Source organism: Cydia strobilella, chromosome 1, assembly GCF_947568885.1.
Source record: "Cydia strobilella chromosome 1, ilCydStro3.1, whole genome shotgun sequence".
NCBI lineage: Eukaryota > Metazoa > Arthropoda > Insecta > Lepidoptera > Tortricidae > Cydia > Cydia strobilella.
In genome coordinates, this window is record NC_086041.1 from 14,579,754 (window position 1) to 14,598,691 (window position 18,938).

Genomic DNA, 18,938 nt, shown 5'->3' on the forward strand with positions numbered 1-18,938 from the left:
CTATATGGCTTTTTAGAGCCATCAAGACTGCTCTACTGTCGGAGAGTATGCGGATGGAGGATACTACTACCTTCCTTGCAGTGATGGCAGCCGCCGCGTTTATGATGCTCATGCACTCAGCTTGGAATACCGAGTTATGGGCTCCTAGCGGAGTGGTGATTGACATGTTCAGGTCTTTTGAGAAGGTTCCAGAGCCCGATCCGCTGTCTGTTTTGGACCCATCAGTGAAGATTCTGAGCTCCCAAGGATTGAGTCCTTCGTAATTGTCGTCCTCGTATAACTGTATTTTGTACCTTGCATTAAATTTCTAACTCGATGGTACTAATCTAAGTTTTCTTTGACAAGTGACAAGACACTTTTTAACAACATACGTTTTTTTTTTTCATATATACATTTAATGATAAAAGTGAATGTTTTAGTTATTATTATTACAACCACCCAAATATACATCTTCCTAGCGTTGTCCTGGCTTAATTCCATGACTAAAACTAGCCTGGGGTCAACTCGGCAACCTAATCTCAACGATGCTTCCTTGATTCTAAACGCAGTTCATACATAGATAATTAAAAAATATGATTATATTACCATCATGGAGCTCAGTAGATCATGAGCGTAGCGAATAAGGCAAGAAGTGGAAAGAAACTTTAGTCCCATGTGGTTTATACAACTTTTCACCTCAGCAGTAAAAACATATGTAAAATAGTAAGGAAAAACATTAAGGAAATACATCAATTCACCTAAACACCTATTCACCCATTTACCTATACACTCATTCACCTGTCCGCCTGAACACCCATTCACTCAAACACTGCGAAACCAAAAACTTTGTCTTATTCGGTGGGCAAAATCGAATTTCTGTCACTGTTTTTAAGCATAAAAGCGCCATTTGATTGTTCGAGCTGCTGAGGTGAAAACCATTTTGGCATATCTAACGTTTTTCTCACACCATGTATGATTTTTAATAAAATTTGTAAATATGTTTCACGTAATTAAAAAGGGAGGCGGCGAGGGTATCTTAAGATCATTTTCGTATATCGTATACAAAACCCACCCATTGAAAACAGCCTGTATGATGCAGTTTTTGCATGAGAAAATGCGTTTCAATATAGAACTTATTATTAAAAGAAAACAAGATAAACAATTGCACGAGTTTTCAAATGTGATTACTGCATTTATTGTTAGTACGGCAGCAAGCGCCCTGATAAACATTGTAAGTAAACTTTGTTATTCCAAGATAATAATCATGATCGTGTTATTTGATGCAACGTGTTATTTGTGTGTGCACATTAGATCTGGTGATGTTCCCTGGCGGGATGGTGCGGCGGCGTGTTGTCGAGCAGGCACACCCAGTCGCGCAGGCGGCGCTCGCGCAGAAAGGCCTCGCGCGGCGCCGCGCGCGCCGCCTCGCCCGCCCCCGCCCCCGCCACCGCCCCCGCCAGCAGCAGCGCGCCGCCCAGCCACGCCACGCAGTTCCAGTGCGCGGGAGCGTTGTGAAACTTTAGGGACGTCAGGTGAAGGCGTTCGCTGGAAAATGTTTTAGGGGTTAGACATCCACCCCACTCCGATCCATTGATAGGTGATAGATCACTATCGACCGATCTGAGATCATGCAACCGTGCGTGATCATACGCACAACTGCCGACTGTGACAATACCTGTAGACGGGCTCGGTGAGCGCGTGCTGCAGCTCGGCCTTGAGCCGCGCGCGCAGGCCGGGCAGCGCGGCGCCGCCGCCGCACACCAGGATGTTGTCCGCCAGGGCGCGCCGCACGTCGATGGGACACTGGAAATAGGGTAACCGATCGAATGGTTAATGGTTTATTATATTCTCCTAAGACGATACAAGAAAAAATATATTTAATATTGTAAGAAATCTGTTGAATTTCTTTTGTATTAAAACCGATCGAAATAAAAGAAATGGAACTATGTTCCAATTCAAAAGACCGTGGTCTTTTTACCAGAATATAATGCCTACTACATAATCGTTACTCACGGACAGGAAAATATTCTACATAATAATTAAATTCGCGCTGAAATGCAAGTCAAAATCTATAATACTATAGCATCCACCCACTATAGCATCGAAACTGAAAAGTTCAATTTTATTATATGCAGGCTTTGGTTAATCAAGCTTGGCAGCCCACTAAAAATTCGTAAAACTTTGCAAGCCTCAATTAGTTTATCTATCGTTTATCTCCTTTTTGCAAGCCAGCTGCAGAGAGAGGTAAACCCCCCCCCCCCCCCCCCAATAAAAAAACGAAATGTAATTATTTTCAAAATTGCTTTCTTGGGGTTCGATATCAAGATATTACGTATACAACCTTGATATTTTGTGTCATTAACTAAACAAACTATATCAACTGATGAAAAGCGCAGTTAAAGGGTTAAATAGGTATTTCCCGTTGGATATATGGATATTACGTATCATTTTATGATTAATATGTACCGTATCTGCAGTATAGTTCCATAAGCCTCGTGAAGTAGGTATTAAAGTAGAACTGTGTCACTTTGTAAAAATTAAAAAAAAAATGTAATTATTTTCAAACTTGCTTTCTTGGGGTTAGACATGAGGATATCACGTATCATTTGTGGTATATTGTACAAGAAAAAATCAGCCATATCGTATCTGGAGGAGCCCAAACTTTGTATGTTTCGAAAATTCTTTTTGTTTTAATAAAAAAAAATGGCCGAAATGTAATGATGTGATATATTTTTAGAATCGCCTCAAAAAACCCTTTCGTATGATACCACACACGATAGGTTTTGAAAAAAAAAAAATTCCATACAAAAAAAAAATGTTTTACCGCTCCCCCCACAGGGATTTTTTTTTAAGCACTGCGGGTCAAAAAAATTATTTTGACCTTAGTATGCGTGTGCCAAACGGCTAACCTGTACATCGATTTGCGGTTTTTCTTTGTAATTGGGGTTGAGCGGCTTCCACTAATAGTGCGTTTAATATGATTAACGCAAATGATATTTGTAAAGTTTATTGTACTGTTACACAGTTATTTGTTACAGTGTTTATTACACAGTTACCAGATCTTTCTTAAACAACAAGGTTTCATAGCTTGGCCACCATCTCGTGCGTTGACGGCATCGCCGATGTAAATACCTACGCACCTACGGCAAGTAAGCTCGTTTCTTTGTACCTGTATAGTGCAATTCAGCAGCAGGGGGCCTAACCAAGTTGACAATAGTACCGATGTACCGATAAACGCCGATTGAAAATAATACATGTATCCCCAATACATAAAATACATGAGGGTGATAGATGCTACGAAAATTCACGTGATCATTTCCATACATTGTTTTACTTTCGACTGGTGTTTTCTATCTACAATTTTCACTTGGCTAGGCTCCCAGGGCTGACAACGAGCTGTCTTGACGGAACCGTCGCCTGAACGTAGGTAGCGTAGCTAGCACTGTAAAGCTGGATCTGTACCTGCATGATGCACTGCAGCAGCAGGTCGGGCAGCGAGCTGTACTCGTTGTCGCGCAGGAACAGCGGCTCGGCGCTCAGCTCGCGCGCGCGGCCGGATACGGTGATGGCGCCGCCGGAAGGGAGCGGGTAGCGCACGCTCTTGGCTGGGATTGGTGGGGTATCGGAGGCCCACTGTAGAGCTCGATCATGCGTCGTCACTAGGCAGGTTTTCACTGAAAGCACGGAGTAGGATGGAGATGGCATGTGGGCGTTCCCGTCTATCCGACAGTTAGTAGCGACCGACTCACTTTATGCACAGGCTATGCTCAGTTGTTGTGTAAACTTCATGCTCGAATGACATTCACGCCGTACGTACGCTCGTCTAACAAAAATTGATAATTAAATTTAAAATGCCGTATTGTGCAGTATTAAGCTGCAGAAATCACAGCGGTTTAAAAAATCTTTCACGTGGAGGTATTTCCTATCACCGGTGGTTATTTATTTAAATATAATCCGATAAATACGAAAAATCTGTTTATTTTGCATTATTTACGAATGTTCTTTAAGTAAATCTATATTTTATCAGTTAGAACTTAGAGTTCACAATCCTTTGTCACTATTCTTTACGTTTATCTGGAATATTCGCTATCCTAAATGTCAAATAACTTCGCTACTCAGACGCTGCGCAATGTCGATATTTATATCGATAAAGTTAGTGACGATATTTCAAGTTTGATGTTTGGTTCGGTAATAAATTATTATTTTAGACACGTTTCTAATTATTATTTGGGATAATCAATGTCTTAGTAAATATGGCAGCTCTGGTCATCAAGCACTAAGTCGGGGTCATTTCATGGCAACCTTTCAAACCTTCGTATTCCTTTACATACGTTTTTGTTTTTTACACCCATCATATTTTCATCGTTAATATAATTAGACTAGGTACTTAATGCACTTATGCGTACAATGCATGCAATGTGCCATGAATAAACGTTTTATATTTTCTATTTCTTTATTATTAATTATTGTAGGTTACCACAAGATGCCGATATTAAAAATAAATGGATCAATGCTACTGGGCAAGAAAATTAGTTTTCGCAAAAATATAGCACCATTTGCTAGGAGCATTTCTTAGAGAAAGATTTCTGGGGATAAAATTGCCATACATCTCATCTAGCGTGTGGACGACGCCTAAAACTTAGTTACTAATTTAGTAATTATTAGTGACATTCGGGCTCACTAAATTAATAAAACGTGTTCCGTACCACGCAAACTAGCGTCAAATATTGGAATTTTGCCGCCCCCCTTCCTGATTTGATAGGTCACAATCTTACAATCAAATCAAGTGGGATCGATGAGCCAGTATCATGTATGCTTTCATACCATACAATTAATTTGACAATTTAATCAGGTTGTCCCGTCTAGATTGGCCTTAAATGCTGCTACAAGTAAATATATTGTTAAAGACGAATACTTACCTATGTAAGTTATTGCAGATTTGTGATTACAAAATAACAGCAATACCGAGTTAATAGACCTTTAAAGAACTATGATTTTATCTGTTTGACTTTAAGATATATTTAATGTTCACATTAACAACCTAGTTGGTCAATTAATAAGAAACAAATTTCTAGTTAGATATTTGTTGTACTGTACTACATATTATTTTTCATACAATCACGATTATACTACCTATATTATAATCATAAATAAAGTATCATCTAAATGTGTTAAAACATACGGTAATGAAATATCAATACCTAACTGAACACACAAATATCGATAAAACACTCCGATTACACTGTCCCCTCCCTATATCGTCGAATGGAAAGAAGTTCCAACGGTTAGCTACTCGCAGGCGTGTAGAGATCTCGAAAACACCAGTGTAACGTGACCGTGAGATCCGTAACATACCATGCATAGTTAGACCTTACTTATACTGGTTTTTTAGCCCTTTTCTCGCCTGTAATAAGTAAGTGATTTTAAAATTATATAAAATAACGCCATCTGGTGTTGAGTAGTTGTATTAGGTGAACGTTGAGCGAGCTTTTGTGAGATGAATGAGATAATGAAAGAGTCGTATGTCATATAGCTTTGACATTATATTTTAAACCGTCACTCATGTAGCCTACAGTTGATATTCGTTCGAGAAATGTCCACCGGTAATAACCTTTTGGTATGGAAAGTTGCTACGAATCAGAGCAATTTTGTAAGTGTGTGACGTATTTTAACGTGGCTATGAATGTGTGAGTTTAGCGACACTGGTTTTCATACTAAATAGGAGTCATTTCACATCCACTAGTTTATTAATTCGTGACTGAAAGCATGAGAAATATTTTTAATTCTATGGCTAAATTTGGTTTCCAAAATTTGACCGTTTCCAAAATCAGACCGTTTGATGGTACCATTATTTATATCTTAGTTTAGGTACTAACATAGTGATTTCAGAATATTTGTAACTAACAAAATATGGATTGTATCGTCCGAAATAAATGATTTATAATTTTTTTATGATTACATTGTTACTCTAAGAACAAATTACATTACATTACATTGTTACTACTGAAATTATAGGAATACTTTATCAAGCGCGCGCCGGGAAGTGGCTGTGAAACCTATGCTCACCTGCAATATCTTCAAGCACTGTCGGATCCAAGTTTAATTCTGTCTTGTTATCCTCGTCGAGGATGCGCGCAAGCTCGGCCCGCACCGCTAAAGCACCCAAGGGAGCTGCTTGCAGTGCTTTTATCACCACCGATCCATGTACCACTATAAAATAAGCTTTTAAATAATTAAGAAGATATAAAATCCGCGTTTTGCTATCTGCTGCTGCTGCTAGCTATTGTATAAATTAGGGCTGACTACAGAGAACATGTTTATTTTAAAGATAGGTACTAACCCTGAAAATTGACCATTAATTTATCTATAAATAATAATAAATTCTTACACAGATTGACTAAGTCCCACGGTAGGCTTGTGTTATGGGTATTCAGATAACGATATAATATATAAATACTTAAATACATAGAAAACACCCATACAACAACAAATATCTGTGCTCATCACACAAATAAATGCCCTTACCGGGATTCGAACCCAGGACCATCAGCTTCACAGGCTTCTTAGTGAAATTAAAAAAAATCGACCTTAGTACAAATTATAAGTAACTTTCCCAATTTAATATACCTACTTTGAAATATTGATCCTAGCGAAAAAGTGTACTAAATCTTTTTTGTAGAAACCCGTTAGCTAAAAAAACTCCCTTACTACTAAATCCCCTACCCCCCTACCCGTTTACTTCACCCGCACCCCCCGGTACTTTTAGTATGTTGTTTAATACACATTTTCCTACAACTATGCCAAAATACGCTTATACACGAACTATTTCCCCGATTGGCAATTTTTGGTTTTCGTTTGGTGAGCCTTTGTTATCTCGCTTCCCAAAGTTTCTAACCCCAGCTCTCTTAGTCACTTCAGGCCTATATCTATTCTCCCATTCATGTCCAAGATACTAGAGGCTGCAGCACATAACCAAATCTCAAAATTTATTAATTTCAACCGTTTACTGTCTCCATACCAGTCTGGTTTTCGGGCAGGGCATAGTACGACCACCGCGCTTTTGAAGGTCACTGAGGACATAAGACAAGACATGGAATCCTCGAAAGTTACAGTACTTGTTCTCATTGACTTTTCAAATGCGTTTAACGTTGTTGACCACGACCTTCTATTGGCTGCTCTTTCCCATTTCAGGTTCTCCTCGGAATCAATGGCGTGGTTTGATTCGTACCTATCCAGTGGCACCCAAGCTGTCCGTAGAGATAGGTGTATGTCTGATTGGCGTGATCTGAACACCGGAGTACCACAAGGTGGTATTCTCTCTCCATTGTTATTTTCGATGTTTATTAATTTCATCACGCACGGACTCAAATGCGATCATCATCTGTATGCAGACGATCTGCAATTATACGCTCAAGCCGAGGTAGCGGACGTCAACTGCGCTATTGCGGCTATCAATGATGACCTGGATCACATAAGTGACTGGTCTAGTTTTTTTGGCATTTCTGTCAACCCATCTAAGTGCCAGGCCATTATTCTGGGTAGTCGATGGCAACTTTTGAAGTTGGATGCGGTTTCTGTTGCACCGATAATTTTTGACGGCTTGGTTATCCCAGTTTCGAGTCAAGTGAAGGACCTCGGTTTAATCATTGACAGGCATCTCTCATGGGACGGGCAACTTTCTGAGATCAGTCGAAAGGTCACCTGTACCTTACACACACTCTACCGGTTCAAAAACTTCCTTCCGGTATGCACAAAGAAATTGCTCGTTCAAGCACTCCTCCTCCCGCTCATTGATTATGCTGATGTGTGCACAACCAACATGGATCAAAATTCTCTCAACAAACTCGATCGACTGGTAAACAACGGAATACGGTTCATTTTTGGAATTCGAAAGTTTGATCATATATCCAGCTACCGCCGCCAGCTCAAGTGGCTCCCCATACGTCAGCGCCGATCCTTTCGAATCCTCTCCTCACTCTTCTCTATCCTATTTGAGCCCATCACTCCAGAATATCTCAAATGTAACTTCAGCTTTATTACCCCGCGTCCAGGCTGCGAGCTGCGCGCTGCCCGTTCTCTTAAACTCTCTGTTCTCCCTCACCATACCGGTTTTCTCACGTCTTCTTTCGCTGTTCAAGCAATCCGTCTTTGGAATTCGCTCCCTCTAACGATTAGACAAGCCCCAAACAAGCTGACTTTCAAACGAATGCTCTACAAGCACCTGCTAGATACTGTCTAGTGGGACCCCCCCCCCTCCCCCCTTCCCCGCACATGCAAATATATATTTATGTATATTATATGATAAATTTGTATATGTATTTATATTGTTTATTTATGTAGTTTATAAAGGTATTATAATATATAAATATTACTAGTTTGTATATTGGCGTTAGTATTAGAATTTATATTTAGAAAAAAAAAAATCGCATCGCACTGCACCCACCTTAACAATTTCTGTTTGGCCCAGTGGATGACTGGTAGAGAATGCCTCAAGGCATTAAGTCCGCCTTTTGTACTTGTTCTTGTGCAATAAAGTTTAAAATAAATAAATAAATAATATTAGTAATATTACGAATGCCATGTAGGTGTCCACAGACCGAGCTGCTTCGCGCGGCAAATTCCTCGCGAGGTGGCTAGTCTAGCTCTGTGTGGACTCGCCTAATAGTCACAAATGAATGATGAACTGGAGAATATTATCCAAAATACTAATACTAACCTGCACAGACCTCGGCCTCGCGCGCGCCAATATCGACGACGAGCACGATGGGCGCACCCAGAGTCAATGCGCACAGGCGCGGACTATCGGCCCATGCGACGCCAGACACCTGCAGCGCAAAACATTATCTCGCTTTTCAAAATAATTCCCTACATTGACAAAAGTGAAACCCACACAAAAAACCGCCGGGTTGGTCTGTGGAAACCCATAACACAAGCCTTAGTAAGCTTACTGTGGAGCTAGGTCGATTTATGTAAGATTGCCACAGTGATTATTATGTATCATAAGTATCATAACGTACGAGTATAATAATAATAATAATATAGCCTTTATGTCCATGATTCAGTAGGTAGGCATAAAAAAAAACTTTTTTTTATATTAAGACATGGCCCCTTTTCGGGTATAAGCTTCCTCCAACTGTGTCCAATCATTCCTGTTTTTTGCCTTCTCCATCCCATCTGTCCCGTCTATGTTTTTGATGTTGTTGACCAGACGGTCCTTTGGTTTTCCTGAGCTTCTTTTGCCACTTGGACCCATCCATTTAGTGACGCCAATGAGGATATAAGATAGAGCGGTACTGTCATAGTAAATTTTGTAACCACTGAAAATTCACTGCCATCTATCGACATACTTTAAAACTAAAAATGAAGATTTATAAAAATACGTTAAAATGTCATATAAGCAGATTTTTCGCCTTCTGGCTCAGGGAACCGCCTTAAACATGGATAAATGATTTTTTTATTTGCATTAATTATTTTTATATGATTTTGACCCATGTTCTTTCACTGGTATGCGTTAAAATTATAAATAACAAACGAAACAGTCAACGCCCTCTATACGAGAGTTGGCCAAAACTAGTGGCGCCATCTGATCGAGAATCAAATTTTCGTGATTTTCGAGGCACGTTTTTTCCTTAGACTGTATCTATCTATTACGGAGTTATATCTATCTTTGGTGACGCGTTTATTCCATCGGTTACTGTGGACCTGGCAAGATGTCCTGCCCATTTCCATTTAACCTATGCGTGTGTTGTAGGTACTGCGTCTATTATTTTAGTTTTCATACTTACGCATGTGGCTACTTTTTTGTTTGTCTCTGAGTTTTACGAGTACCTACTCCTAGGACGCTTCGTTCTGTGGTTCTATAGCACGTTGGCAGGAGTGTATTTTGTTTTATTTTTATATGTAAATATCCAGGTTTGTGCACCATAGATAAGCATGGCAGCAAGTAGGAATCTATGACTTTTTTTCAACTTAGTGGAAGTTTTGATTTTAACATTTCTTCTCTGCGATCTACTTCGTCTTCGATTCATAATGTAGGTGTGGGTGTGATTTATTTTTATTAAGCTGTTTAAGTAAAAAAGGGCTAGGAATATATTGGTGTATGTTTGTTAAAAACAGTTGAAATATATCCAGTACAAAAATAAATATTATATTGAAAATTCTAGGAATTAACCCACTAGTTGTACTATTAGTTACAGCGGCCAGAGGACCTAATGCGCCATTCGATGTGACTGGACAGTATTCTACCTACCGACAAGTAGTATCGTTGTGTTCGGTAGAGTTTACTGAGTACGAAATAAGAACTTGTCACTTTCTGGGGTAACGGTGACGTCACAAAACCGGCAATACAGTTTTTAACTTTTTTCTTTTAAACATCCCATGTGAGGTAGTAAATGAAAGGGCTTTGTGAGTAGATTACAAATATATAACATAGTCTAACATTTTCACTAGTTGGTCTAACAAATTATTAGAAAATGATCAAAAATTTCACAATCCATAGTTGACTTTGAACTGCTCTAAATTGAAAATGGCTGAATGGATTAGTCCAAATATTATACAATATGACTGTGAATATCCTTTACATCATGTCTAAAAATAATTAATCAGATATATCCAAAAATAAGAAAAGTACATCAAGTTGAATAATACTATAATTTTCTGTTATACTATAATACCAATAATTTGTTAGACCAAGTAGTGAAAATGTTAGACTATGTTATATATTAGTGATCTACTCACAAAGCCCTTTCATTGGGTACCCCACATGGTATGTTTAAGGCGGTTCCCCGAGCCAGAAGGCGAAAAATCTCCTTATATGATCATGTTTTTCTAAGAGGCGTTGATATTCGTAGACGTGGAACAAATATATGTAGTTCTTGACTATATTATCTTTAATAACATAGCTTCCGATACACGAATGACACTTCGCTCGATACAATTAATTGCCAAAGTAACCTCTAACTCGGACTTTTAATCCAACTTTACTCGGTTATTGGCGCCTATATACGCATGTTTCCTAGACTTGTCCAAAGCCTTTGATCTCGTGTCTTACGATCTACTTTGGAACAAGTTAAGGGAGACAGGCGTGGCACCCGAGGTTGTCAGTCTTTTTTCATATTGGTATGGTAATCAAAAGAACAAGGTGAAGTGGGCAAATGTGTATTCTGATGAGTACTCACTCAGCTGTGTAAGGCAGGGAGGGTTAACTTCGCCACGGTTGTTTAACCTGTATGATGATCAGCTGATTGGCGAGCTGAGTGGCATTCATATCGGTTGCCGCCTTGATAATATCAGCGTAAATATAGGTAATATAAGTTATGCGGACGATATGTTGCTACTCAGTCCGTCATTCTATGGACTGCAAAAGCTAATTAAAATATGTGAAAGGTATGCGGATACACACGGCTTAAGGTATAACGTGAAAAAAAAATGAGTTCATGATTTTCAAAGGTAAGAACAAGTAGCCACTATACATTCCACCTCTTAAACGGTATGCCTTTGAAGCGAGTGTCAGAGTTCAAATATCTGGGCCATGTGCTAACCGAAGACCTTAAAGATGATAAGGATATAGAACGTGAGCGAAGGTCATTGTCCGTTCGCGGCAATATGCTGGCTCATAGATTCACTCGCTGTAGTGTGCCTGTAAAACTATCTCTTTTTAGAGCGTACTGCCAAAGTTTTTACACGAGTGGTCTATGGGTCAGTTTTACGCAGCGGGCGTACAATGCACTAAGAGTGCAATACAATAACGCATTCAGGGCCCTGATGCGGCTCCCTCGCTATTGCAGCGCGTCGGGAATGTTTACAGACGCAGCCGCCGACGATTTTTATGCTATAATACGCAAAAAGTCGGCGTCCGTTATACGACGTGTGCGAGGGAGCGGCAACAGCATCCTGCAGAGTGCAGATGATAGCGGACAGGCTGGACTCGCCCGTCCTCGGCCGCTTCATGGATCTGCATGTTATGAGAAGGAGTTCACGGAATGCATGAAGCGGCGGAGGGGGTGGTCGCATCTTATATGTTTTTGTTTTGTAATTTTAATTAAATTAAATTTTAGTTTAGTTTTCCTTTCCTTTTAATAATATTCTAACATAGTTCTTAAGTAAAGAGTTACTTACCATATTATGGAACCTATGTTTTCTGAATTAAATGTTTTATTTTATTTTATTTTTTATTTATTTATTATGTGATACTAGAAACAAAAAAAGAAGAATAAACAATCTTAACTTAAATAGTAATTTTAATAGGGAAGATGGTTTTAACTTATCGGCAACTTGGGGACCAGTGATCCAGAAGTTAAAGCCAAGGGATCTATCTTCGGATGTGTGCGCGGATGTTGTGAGTGTTGTGTGTCGGACTATTGACAATAATTAACTTTTATGTGTAGTGAGTGGTTTGAAAATGTGATGTCTACCTCGAACTTTAAATGCACTTTTCGTGGGGTAGTCACACAAATCTCTGTTTTGACATTTTGCTGGGACGTCAGTTAGCCGCGACCACGACCAGTGAAACCTGTGTCGAAACGTCGGTAAATAAAGGTAACAAAATAAATTCGCGATAGACCCGTTTCTAAATGTGATTTAATAAGTAATTTCATAGCTTTCGAATTTCGATATTGTTTAGTTTAGTTTATTGTAAGGTAACGTTTTTAAAATAAATAAAAATCGACAAAATTCGATCAAAATTGACACTTGGCGCGCATGATCTTTCCCGTTCTTTCTTGCGAAATGTGACAATGACAGCGACAACCCGATGGAACGGCCTTAAAAGAAAAAAGTTAAAAACTTTGTACTTCCGATTTTGTGACGTCACAGTTATCCCCCCCCCCCACACACTCTTAGAAAGTGACAAGTTCTTATTTTTCATTTATTTATTTATTTAATTCTTAACAATATACATTGTGTCGAATATTAATTCATGCATATAAAATGATTACATACATTAAACACTTGAAATAATCACATTAAAAATAGTAAATTCACAGTAAAAAACAACAAAAAAATATTCTAATACTAAATTAATGACTTCTACGAATACAATAATAATAATAATGTCAATAATTGATATTATAGGTATGTCATTCACAATGCATAAAATTGTCAATAAAAACAACATAATTATTAATCTTAATAAAAAAGGTTACTATTGCGATACAAATTAAAATATGTCATTTACAAATTCATTGATAGAGTAGTAACATTTTTCTACAAGAAAAGCCTTTAAGCCTTATTTCGTACTCAGTAGACTCTACCGCAAACAACGATACCACTTGTCGGTAGTATACTGTACAGTTGCATCTAATGGTGTATTAGGGCTAGGGAATGCAAAAACCGGACAAAATTCAAAACCGGTTATTAACCGAAAAACATGACACAAAACCGGTTAACCGGTTAAAAATCGGTTTTACGAAAAACATTGTAAAAAAATATTTCTGAATATTTTTCAGTGCTTTAGGGATCTAACTGGATGTTCTGCTTTACTTTATGGCTTCTCTACACTATCGGCGATGATAGATGATAACTGGCGGGCACGACGGAGCTAAAGAAATTGTGATATCCGCGAAAAACCGATTTGTATGACATTTGACCTTGAATAACTTCTGACGTGCACGCGATCTATGCGTCGATTTTTAAGAGAACCTAATACGTCATAACGAAGGTGTATACGAGTTTCCAGCTTATTATCTCTTATTCCGAGGTTGACCCCCTTTTTAGGCTTAAGATGACTGGCCCATTACAAGTATTCTAACTACTGCCAGGATTACACACAGGACATTTATAAAAAATAATGAGGAAATATCATTTCGGTTATTAACCGGTTGTTGGCTCCAAAAACCGGTTTTTAACCGAGCATAAAATGTCTCGGTTAACCGGTTTGCATTCCCTAATTAGGGCCCTCTGGCCGCTGTACTATATAAACAAAGGAAGCTGCTATAAATTATGTAAAGTTTACCTCATAGTGTGTAAAGAGCACCTTGGCAAGTGTCTCACGGAAAACTGTGGGGGTCAGCAGGGATTCCGCCACAACCACACGCCTCTCTTTAGGGTTCACCAAAACATGCCTGTAGATGATATTCATAATATACCTATGTATAATATAAGTCATTTGTAGTTTTATTTTGTAAATCAATGATCTTTCTAATAAGAATTACATACAGAAATAACATATTATTGTGCAAAATGCACTGTTAGTCTGTTACAAATAAAGATAGGTATTTTAGATTTGGAGACAGATTGTGTCGTCTTTCTGTAAATCTTGAGTTTATATTTACACACTGATCTGCAATTCACCAGTCTCATTTTGAAAAAAAAAAAAAAAAAAAACAACAGTTTCGTTATTTACTCTTACTTTAAAGGCAGGGAAAACCGACCACACTAATGTTGGGAGGGGTGATGTCCAAGAGCTAAACACATATCTGTACCATAATCAGAGGCCGGAATTCTCACGGCGGTTTTAATTGTCAATAGGGACTTTTCATTTATCGACTTTCGATATACCGATACAATATATATCTACGTCATATTAAAAAAGGTTTTTTCTTTAATACCACGTCGGTGGCAAACAAGTATACGGCCCGCCTGATGGTAAGCAGTCACCGTAGCCTATGGACGCCTGCAACACCAGAGATATTACATGCGCATTGCCGACACTTTGTAGATTAAAAGTAGAGGTAAATAACAAGCGATCTCATAGCTAAAGAGCTGATCTCTTCTAGATAACTTTTGATTAGTTGAAAATGGGAAATAGAGATGTACAATGAAAACTTAACAGTTCATATTTTCACATTTAATTACTTCAGTTCCGTGTTTTTTACAATTTCACGTTCAAACTGTTTTAGTACTAACTAAATTCCATTAGTTTCTTTATATGGGGTGAAATTTTAACCACTGTTCATACTCTACGTAGTGACTTTATAGGTATACTGAACAACTTTTATTATGGGACCAATGCCGAAATCGCGAAAAAAAATTTGGCTGTTTCATACATTCTGGCTGATGTAATGATGCTGATTTCTATGGGACAGCCAAAAAATTTTTCGCGATTTCGGTATTGGTCCCATAATAAAAGTGGCTCGATATGACCTATAAAGTCACTACGCAGAGTTTGAACGGTGGTTAAAATTTCAACCTGTATAAAAGAAACAAGTAGTCGTCTTTTATCCATATTATCTGCTTAATTTACTTCTTTTACAGTCAAATATCCATTAACTATTATAACTTTTGAATATTTTGTGTTCTATGTTGTATCGACATATCGTCAGGTGGCAACCAAAACTCATTAATTGCAAAAAAATTATTAAACTAAAATTAAGAATAACAAAACATTTATTGCCACACAACAAAAGAGAAATTACAGGAGTATATTTTCAAATAACATAACAGTTTATCCTAAAATTATTAATAAAATACTTTTCATTAACAAGTCTACTAGTTTGACAGTTACAAAAAAAAGACTAAAGTACTTTTTGTATGAGAGAATACTTATAATATTTATAACATTTTTATAATATTTTTAACAAATTATAAAATATACTAACCTTATTTTGGTACTAGCACGGTTCACTATGGCTCGTAACTTGTGATAGTAATTAGTGAGTTATGGTTGTCACCTGACGATATGTGTATCGGAAGTCGATAAATGAGAACTCCCTATGACAGTTCAAAAATGCCACAATAATTCCGGTCTCTGAGCATAAAATTATTATTATTATGTTCGTCCTTTACATAATCTCGGGACCATGGGGTCCCGGACATTTGGAAGGCGTGCGTGGGGCCGAAGCCAACACGCAGAGGCCCCTTGTAAAAAGACAATTTACTCTAAAAGGTGATGTGACACCAACCGACGATTATCCCTGAATGCACTATAGTAGTGCACCTATTAAAGCCTTTATTATACGAACTGTTGACATTTTATGTAACAATTATTAGTATTTATTTTATGTTTCTTCCATATGCATATTCGTAACGTCTTTTTGACCTAGGCCTCTTCCGAATCGCCTTTTTCTATTATATTTAAGTATTTGTCCAACATTTTTTTCCATTTTTGTCTGTCTGTTGCCATTTCTTTCCAGTTTTTTCCTATTGTTTCTATTAGGTCTTTTTCCCATCTTGTTTTTGGTTTGCCTTTTTTTCTCTTACCAATCTTTGGATTCCAATTTGTTGCTGTTTTTGTCCATCTGTTATTTTTCATCCTCGCTATGTGCCCTGCCCAATTGTATTTTTGTTTCAGTATATGTATCGCCGCATCTATAAATTTTGTTCTTCTTCTAATCTCTGTGTTTCTAACTCTGTTTGATAACTTAATGTTAAGGACACTTCTCTCCATTGACCATTGACATACTTGAATTCGTTTGATGATATCTCCTGTGAGTGACCATGTTTGACTACCATATGTGAGACAGGGTAGAATGCATGAGTCAAAGGCTAGTTTTTTTTAGTTTCATTGGTATTTTCTTCTTGAATATATCTTTCATAGACCAGTACTTCTTCCATATCTGTCCAATTCTTCTTATTATTTCCTTGTATGTGCAGTCTGTGAATGATACCTGTTTTCCAAGATATATATACTTGTCAATGTATTCCAATGATGTACTCTCTATTTGTATAGTAACTTTTTTTGAGTTTGTCATAACTTTCGTTTTTTCCTCATTCATTTCTAAACCTCCTTGTTGGCTTTGTGAATTTAGTTCCCTCAGAAGTATACTGAGCTCCGTTGCACTGTGGGCTAATATTACCAGGTCATCAGCAAATCGGAGATTTGATAAATATTTGTTGTTTATCTTGATGCCTTTTCGTCTTTCTTCCCAGTTTAGTTTTTTGAATATTTCTTCTAAGACCGCTATGAACAGTTTTGGTGACATTGGGTCTCCCTGTCTTACCCCTCTGTTGATCTGGATCTGTCTTCCTATTTTATCTGTTTTTACTCTGGCTGTACTTTTTTCATAGATCTTTTTTATGACCTGTATGTAGACTTCTGGAATGTTTTGATTTTCTAGTGCCTGCCATATGGATGTATGAGTAATCGAGTCGAAAGCTTTTTTAAAGTCGACAAATCCAATATAAAGCGGTATCTGGAACTCTGTAGTTTCTCAATTATTTGACTTAGGGTCTGAAGGTGGTCTGTTGTGGAAAAACCCTTCATAAATCCGGCTTGTTCTGTTGGCTGTTTATTATCTAGAATAGGTGTAAGGCGCTGTAGTATTGTCATTGAGAAAATCTTGTAAATATTAGACATTAGACTAATTGGTCGGTAGTTTCATATGTCCTGTGGGTCTCCTTTCTTGTATAGTAGAGATATATGTGCCTCTGTCCATTGAGTAGGTATTTGATTGTTTTCTCCTAAGATGCAGATCCTGAGCATAAAATACTAACAGCAAATAAATCTGTAACAGCAACAGCCCTAGGTTATGTGAACCCTCTTCTGCTTTCATGCATTTGGTTAATGTTCATTTGTGTAAAATATTGTGGAAACTAAAAATATTTTTTGATTTATAGAATAAAATAAAATCAAACATATAAAAATTAAAAAAAATATATGTAGTAAAAAAATATTTTAAAATACTTTTTGACTAGGTTTAAGTTTAGTCTTAAGTTATTATTTTTGTTTTAATTTTTGTATTGACATTTATTAAATTGATTCGGTTTTTAAAATATATTTAAAAAATATATATATTTTACTTTTGTTGGATTAAGCTAATTCTGCATTTCTATTGCCAGCACCACACTTCGCTGTATTTGGCAAATATTCATGTTGCATCCCTTGTTTTGTATGTCAAAGGAAAGAGATGCAACACGAATATTTGCCAAATAAGGCGAAGTCTGGTGCCAGCATATGAAAATATGAATGTTAGAATAACACTCCCATACTTTGTTGTATCATAGTTGGTGCAGGGTTAGCTTAGACAGAATCTAAGTAAGTAATTCCTTACCTGAAGTAGAGTAGATGCAGCATGTGCACCAGGTTGTCATACAGCTCATCTTCATTGGCATAGTCATAGACTCTTTTGAACTGGCGCAGCTCAGGGCTCCAGAATTGTGAGCGTATGATGCAGCGAGGTGCTGCCTCGCCCGTGAAACCAAACCTAAGCACATGAGCATATATAATTCCAAGATATAGAATTTTAATTATATATATTACTATATATTTTGAAAAGTTTCTAAGGTGGGTGGGGGTAAAATTGAACGGGTTTCTCATGAGGGGTAAGACAAAAAATTGTTCGTATGCCTAAGCATTACGGGTGACTTTTCATCTTACCCCGCATGAAAAACCCTTTCAATCTTACCCCAATGCACCTTATTTGTTTAAGTTCCAATTATCATTATACAAGTTTTAAAAAATAAGCTGTAAAGCTTACATCTTTCAGTGTCCACATAAGTGGCTACAGACAGTATCACTAGCAGAAAATTCTCCTTATACAACTTCTCAAACTGTTGGTGTATTTTTTAAGGTTCCGTTCCCAAGGGTAAAAACGGGACCCCATTACTAAGACTCCACTGTCCGTCTGTCACGAGGCTGTATCTCATGAACAGTGATAGCTAAAAAGTTAAAATTTACACAGATGATGCATTTCTGTTGCCGCAATAACAAATACTAAAAAGTACGGAACCCTCGGTGGGCGAGTCCGACTCGCACTTGTCCGGTTTTTCTTGTTTAAGGGGTACTTACTTCGTATACTCGGAACCGAGATCAAGCACCACTGCTTGCTTCTCCTGGATGAGTGCGATGCCCTCGTACAAAGCCATTTTATCTCTTGGCTTTAGTGCTGCTGTGGCCTTATACTATAAACATGAATACATTATTTAGGCTCATTAAATTAAAAATAAATTTTCGTCAAGCTTGACCAATCTCTACAAAACTAAAATAGATTCTATTGTTATTGTCAAACATAAACCATCCAACGTCCATACATAAATAAAACTGACAAAACGTCAAAATGTGACATTATTGATGACGTCATGAT

General features: G+C 37.7%; 1 protein-coding gene across 1 annotated transcript; it reads right to left on the reverse strand.

Moving 5' to 3' along the window:
• Nucleotides 1-1,240: 1,240 nt before the first annotated feature.
• On the reverse strand, nt 1,241-18,884 carry LOC134746296 (actin-related protein 10). Its single transcript, XM_063680674.1, has 8 exons — nt 18,644-18,884; nt 17,907-18,059; nt 13,931-14,039; nt 8,696-8,804; nt 6,046-6,189; nt 3,442-3,653; nt 1,655-1,782; nt 1,241-1,524 (listed from the first exon to the last, which is right to left on the reverse strand). Exons 1-8 carry the CDS (start codon nt 18,718-18,720, stop codon nt 1,287-1,289), a joined length of 1,170 nt encoding a protein of 389 aa, XP_063536744.1. The 5' UTR covers nt 18,721-18,884; the 3' UTR covers nt 1,241-1,286.
• Between the last annotated feature and the right edge of the window lie 54 nt (nt 18,885-18,938).